This window comes from Corvus kubaryi, unplaced genomic scaffold, assembly GCF_017639235.1.
Source record: "Corvus kubaryi isolate FWS band 111438036 unplaced genomic scaffold, C.kubaryi_AGA036_p1.0 37353, whole genome shotgun sequence".
NCBI lineage: Eukaryota > Metazoa > Chordata > Aves > Passeriformes > Corvidae > Corvus > Corvus kubaryi.
In genome coordinates, this window is record NW_024581115.1 from 3,829,586 (window position 1) to 3,836,253 (window position 6,668).

The 6,668-nt window shown below is 46.3% G+C and overlaps 1 protein-coding gene across 6 annotated transcripts in view; it reads left to right on the plus strand.

Annotated features, from left to right (window-relative positions):
* Positions 1 to 6,540, plus strand: part of UNK (unk zinc finger) — a 45,107-nt gene extending 38,567 nt beyond the window's left edge. For 5 of the 6 annotated variants that reach the window (XM_042032568.1, XM_042032572.1, XM_042032573.1 and 2 more), the window contains 3 exons: positions 1,044 to 1,225; positions 1,729 to 1,986; positions 2,366 to 6,540. In XM_042032568.1, coding sequence (XP_041888502.1) covers positions 1,044 to 1,225; positions 1,729 to 1,986; positions 2,366 to 2,521 — 596 coding nt within the window. In that variant the 3' untranslated portion in view covers positions 2,522 to 6,540. The remainder of the gene's footprint in view (positions 1 to 1,043; positions 1,226 to 1,728; positions 1,987 to 2,365) is intronic. The other variant, XM_042032571.1, reaches the window with a different exon arrangement.
* The last annotated feature ends 128 nt before the right edge of the window (positions 6,541 to 6,668 follow it).

Sequence of the window (6,668 nt, forward strand, 5' to 3'; positions counted from 1 at the left end):
ATAATGGGAACTCAGCGGTGCTGGGGTAGACCTCAGTGAGAGGCTGTTGACTCCAGGGCTCACTTGCAAGCACAGCTTAGCTGCTTGTGAGATCAGAATTATCAGTTGCAACTCGATTTAGGAGTGTTCCCAGCCAGTGGGCATGAAAATGACTCCCACATCAAACTGGAGCAAACTGTTTGGGTAAGAGTCCACACTCTGTCTCAATATTACCTTTTCCTACTAGTTTTCCCCTGAATGCAAAGTGAATTTTAAGTGAAAGCATTTTTGTTATTGAAAGAGTACAAACATTGGACTCTGTAGAAAAATAGCCAGTTTTGTCTACAACTGATACTCTACTTCTTTGCCTCCTAAACCTTGAATTTCTTCCTGAAAAGAGAGTTTATTTGAACAAACTAAAATAGGGAAGTGGCTAATTAGTCTTCTGTGGTGCTGCTCACTAGCTCAGTGCTAGAACTCTGCAGAGGGTGAAGCAGATACAGATGCTATTGTCTCTACTTGTTTATAAACAGGATTTTCCAGTTCTGTTCCTTGTGTATGGAAACAGTAATGACTTGGAGCATTTTTTGTGTCACTGTTTGGAAGTGAGGCTCCTTTTCTAAGCCCCACGTTGAGGAGACAAAAGCAGAAGTTTCTCAGGGTGTACTGTGGGACGAAGCACCACCTGGGCTCTGTGAACCAACTCTGGTGGCTGTGCTGCACGGAAAAGTGGGGAGGTAGAAGCAGGTCAGGGGTTCTCCTGAAAGAAGGGGGATTCAGGCTGATGGTCAACTCTGCTGTAAAAGTGATGCTTCTAAAAACAGCCTGATTCAAGAGTTCCTGGGTCCTCCCTGCATCACAAAAGATGAGGCCTAATGGTGTGAAATTTCCCTATAAAGTCCCTCTATGATGGACTCCAGGGTCATGGGGATGAAACTGATTCTTGAGATGAACTTTTTATCCTGTTTACACGTTTTTGAATCCTGGATTTCACAGGGTTAGGGAGGAAATGGGGAAATTGCCAGCACCTGTGACATAACCCTCTCTATTTCCCTGTGAAACAGGTTTAAATGGGATGAACAGCAGCATATGGGAACACTTTGCTTCGGGGAGTTTTTCGCCCAGTACCTCACCTGCATTTCTGTCAGGTCCAGGTGCTGCAGAGCTGGCACGACTACGACAAGAACTGGATGAAGCCAACGGCACAATAAAGCAGTGGGAAGAGTCTTGGAAACAAGCCAAGCAGGTACTTGGGCAAATCCTGGGATTAGGGAGTGTAAAGGAGTAGGGGGTGTCAGCCTTTCAACAGGCTCCTGGAGGTGAGGGACAGAACTGTAGGTTTTACAGATTCTCAGCATTCTTTCCTCCCCCTTGGAAATCACCAAATCAGTGGGCCTGGTGTGTTCAGGTGCTGGAAGTTCAAGGCCAGGTGTTGTGAAGTGTTTGACAGTCTCTCAGAGCTGCCAGCTGACTTTGATCCATGATAATTTGTCAGTATGCAAAGTTCATCCCCTGAACAGTGTGAGCCAGAAGTGTAGAACCACAGCCCAAGCAGATGGGATATCTGGAATGAGCAGTGCCTTGAAGCAAGGCTCCAAACGTGTTTCAGAATTTGGGAACAGAATTTGGGCAGATTGGTCAGAACTGGCGTGAGGAGTGTATGGAAATTGATAATTTTTCTGGGTTTCTCTTTGGAGACAGACCAAGTTTTCAGACTGCTTCTTTTACCCTCTTTGTCGGAACTCGCAGGCTTGTGATGCTTGGAAAAAGGAGGCAGAGGAAGCAAATGATCGCGCCAACACAGCTAACATGGAATGTGAACTGGCCCGGGAGCAGAGGGAAGCCTTGGAGCTGCAAGTGAAGAAACTGCAGGAGGAGCTGGAGAGGATCCACACCGGCCAGGACCCGCAGTTCCTGCGCTCCTTCTCTGACCTGGAGACGCTCTCGCTCTCGTCGCTCTACACCCTGCAGAAACAGCTGCGGGCAAACCTGGAGAAAGTGGACAAGGTGAGTGCCAGGGCCTGGCAGGGCAGAGCTCTGCCCTCTCTGCTCCTACAGGTCACAGCTTTTTCCCTTTTCCTCAATAGAGCCAGAAATCAGAAGCCTATCAGAGCACTTCCAGGTAGATGTAACCAAAGTGAGCTCTAGCTGGCTCACAGGAAGATAACTTCATCTTCTTTGTGCCTAAAGTACAGAGTTTAAATCAATCAAAGCTGCTCTGTTGATCCTAAAGGTCCCGAAAGGCATCACGCTGTGCTGCTGCACTTTTGCTTCAGGAGATGAACAGGGTGGACAGCTGCCAAGTCCTCCCTGCCCTTCCCCAAACCGCTGAGACCTTTGCCGTGCGTGTGACGCTGACGCTGTGCCCTGTCCCCCTCTCTTGCAGGCGGTATTTCAGATGCAGTCAGTGAAATGCCTTAAGTGTCAGGAGGAGAACCGGGTGGTGTTACCGTGCCAACACGCGGTGCTGTGCGAGACGTGCGCCGAGGAGGGCGAGTGCCCCATCTGCCACCCCAACAGGCCCCACTCTCTGCAGTCGTGACCTTGCGAGGACACTCGTTCTGATCATATCCTATAGAACTTTTTAACTTTATACATACGTACATATATATGTATGTGTATATATATATATGTATATATGTGTGTGGATGGGCGTGGCTGTGCACGTGTAGGGACGTGCACACACACGCACATGCACACATGAAAACAGAAAATTAGTTGCAGAGCACTTTTTAATATTTTACATCCCGTATCTAAACTGCCCCTCACCCGTGCCCCACTAATTCTAACTCTTGATGAACTTTGAGAGCTGTTTTTAATACAGATCAAAGGGCCATTTGCAAAGAGTCTGTGTTTCTCCTCTTTTCTATTTAGGTTATAACAAATTTTTGACTATTTCCAGAAGGACTTAGAGTGGGCAAGAGGGGCTTCCACGTGCTTTCCAGAGGAAGAGTTGAGATCACAGGGAGGATCGAGGTGGATTGAAATGACTTGCTCATGCCTTCGGTCCCCCTGCTCTTTCACTGACCCAGCTTGGTTAAAGCCGTCCCCCCTGATGGGAGCTCTGCCAGGCTCCTGCCTGGAGGGCCTCACACTGCCCATCTCTGAATGTGCAGGAACTTTGTCTGTCATTTAATCAGCAAAGTTCACTTTTTAAATTTTTTTACACTCTTTGTATATTTGTATGAAAAGAAGAAAAGAGGGAAAAAAAAATTTATATTGGACCTAGAGCAAGCCAAGCCCCAAAATTCAGTGACCAATGTTCACTGCTGATGCAGCCAACATGTTCCAGGTCTGAGCAGCCTTAGAAGTATTGCCCTTGGGTGAGCCAAAGCCCTTTATGAAGGAAATTTGGATGCAGAGGTTAGTTCTCTCCAGGCACCCCTTTGTCTGGTGTCTGTCTAGAGATGTTTTACTGTTTCAGACGAGATTAGTTTTGTTTTAGCCACAGGGACCTGATTCGTAGTCACTGCTGAAGTGCATGAAACAATTCCAGGTAGGCTGAGGACATTTTTGTTGCCTGTGTCAGCAGCTCAAGGATGGTTTGTGGATTGCTGGCTCCAGAAACCCTCATGCTGGAGATGTGTGGTGACAGAAATAGTCCAGCAGGACAGAGAAATGCCACCAGCTCAGACCTGTCCAGCAGCTGAGCTTTCCTGTGACTTTCCTTACCAGCGTGTCCATTGGATTTTTACATCAGGTGGATTGCAGTAACCTGCTGGGATCTCAACCAAAAGGCCACTCAGTTGACTAAACATTTTTATTTTGCACAGGGATGCTCCTGTGCTGCCCCTCCGTGACCTGGAAAAGCACTGGAACTTCCAGCAGCCCACTATTGTAGGAAAACTGAATTTTTACCAGAGCCTCTCAGAAAGCTTCATATTTAATACAAACACATAATTAGGTTTGCTTCCATAATTCCACCTTTCCTCTCCATGGAAGGGGTTAATATGCATTCCCAGATGATCTCTTAAGTGCAGCTCTGTGTAGTTCTTTTTTATGTTTTCCCATTAACTTGTTTTTGGGTTTTTTGGTAAAAATGCTTTTTTTCCATGTGTATTTTGTTGTAACTAGCATCAGGTTTTTTAATTTTTTTTAATGGAGAGACACTGTTGAGTGACTATTGTGGCTATGTTGTTTGGTTATAGCCTTTGAATGTCTGTGCCATGGGGCAGCACATCTGCCTTGGTCTGATCTTAAGGAAAGACCTTTTATTAAAATACGTGAACATTTCTCTTTTTTTTTTTAGGAAAAATAAAAAAAAAAATTAAAAGTGGGGGGGGAGGAGGAGGAAAAAGCCCAATTAAGATTAAAAAAATTTACTAAAAAGTTTTTTTGTAACTAACTTAAATCATAGGAAATAAACTCTTAAATCAGGTCTTTAATATTTATAAGCAGCAGAGCTGATCAGCCCGTTTTTGGCTATGGTTTGTAACACTTTTTATGAGCGTGGGGGTTTCTCTGCTCCTCTGCCTCCCCGGGGGCTGCTCAGGGGTGATGCTGCCTTTTGCCAACCCTCTTTTTCCAGATCTGTCCGGCACCAGCTCCGTGATTCCAACAGGGAATCCCTCCACATGGAACTTGTCCCCTGAGGGCAGCCTGGGCTGTCTCCATGGGACTTCAGTCACGGGGTGATGCAGGACTTGGGGGGGTTAAGGGGAAAGAGTTGTTTGCCCCCAATTTCCATGGGGTACAAGGAAAAATTCCAGGCCAGAGAAAATGTGTTTTCCCCTTTTGAGTAAAACAGTTTCTCTGTTTTAAAACTTATACTGAAGGACCAAAGAATTCAGAATTTCACCTGTTTGTGGCCCTTACATTTTAACTTTCCATTGCCACACTGCACTCATGGCAGAGCAGCCTGAAGGAATTAGCACTAGACCCATCCCTTGCCCCCACCCAACCTCTCTCAGCACTCTCTTTGCACAAGCACATAGACTTTCTCACTTTCCTCTGGTTCTTGAAGAAACACTTCCTAAATTTAGGTTTCTATCAATTTGTTTGCTGCTTTTAAAAAAAGGAGAGGAATATTGAAATGTGAATTTATTTTCTTAAGCATCAGATGGAAAAGAGAACTTCATCTTTGCATATTTCGTGAATGTTCTGGGGGGCCACTTAAAGACAATTTCCAAACCAAATGAGGTAGGAGCAGGGGCAAGGAGCAGCATTCCTGACCCACTCCAGCAGTTGTTGCTGCCTGCTCCAGGCAGGAAGGACAAACCATAATCACAGCACTGCAGTTAAGGCTTAAGAGTCTGTGATCAGCTTTTGTGTGGTGTAAAAAGAGCTGAAATAAACCTGGTGCTAATAAGTGCAGCCCCTGTCACGTACTGTCAGGCTTCCTTCTGAAGCAGGAACTCCCTTTACAGGACACACAGTAACACAGCAGAGCTGAGGGGGCTTCAAAACAAAAGTGGGGTCCACGAGGTTCCTTGGGGAGCAGCCCAGCTGAACAGCCCTGACCACGTCTGGGTCCTGCCTCCTCACGCAGACTCCTTAGTGGATAATGACATTTTCCTCCCCAGATTTTTGGGAGCTTCAGAAGCGCTGGCCTCAGTGACGAATTGGGCAGGTCAGACCCTTTGGAGCTGAGAGCTGGGGGAAGGGAGTTGTGGTTGTGTTGTGAAACCACAGCATCCTAAAGGTCAATAAACTTCTACATTATTACGGAAAACCAACCTAGAAGCAGATGGCTTGGGACAGCACTACCCTGGGTAGATGCAGAGCAACAAGCAGGGCCAGAGCTGTAGGTGAGAGCCAGGAGCTGAAGGATTTTAGCATTTTGGGCTAACAGGACCACTTTGAGCTCCTCTCCAGCTTTAGGTGCTGTAGCCATGTGCTCGCTGTGGCACGGGAGGGACCCGGGAAAGGGCCGGAGCTGGAGCACATTTCCTTAAGCAGATCCCACCCCTGGGGGTCACTGCAGCCGATCCCCTGCCGAAGGGTTTTACACTTTGTACATCTCTGAAGCTGAACCTGAGCCACTTGCAAGGCTTGTGCAGCTGAGACAATGAAGAGAATTCCTTACCCTGGGAAGGAAGCCCGTAACACTGAATGGACTCAGTCATCCCTTGCTGTTCCACCAGCCTCCGAACCTCCTCTCTTCCTCCTTTTCCCCTATCTGAGAAGGAAGAATATTACCAGTGTTTTCCTCCAGAATTATTATAATCCTTGGAGTGATGGCCAACAGCAAAATAGATGTTACTGATGTAAAACCTAGTATTTTAAAGGTGAAGTATTCCTGCAAAGTAGTGACTGCATCGGAGAGATTTCTGGGGCTTCCCCACTCCGTAGCTTCCAATGTTAAAACAAAATAAATACAGTATACGTTTTAAAAAAATAATAATAATACACACTGCAGTATTTCTGGTGGCAATTCTTGCCCAGTCCCTTCCCTGCTTTCCCCAGGAGGAAGGGCACTGGGCAGAGGCGCCCCTAGTCCGTGTAGAAGTTGGCAGAATGGTGATCAGTGGTGTAAAACGTGTTGTTGATTCCATGTATAGAACTGTGATTTCAGCTGTCGTTCTCTCGTACTCTGTAAATATGTGTTTTGGCTGTCGGAAACCTGGTTTAGACTCTTTTCTTGGCAGAGTGAATTTGCATGTGGGGCTGGAAAGAAAGAACTCAATCTGTGTCACAGTTTCCAAGGGCAGGATGGATTTTTTTTTCTTTTTTTTTTTTTTTTTTTTTTT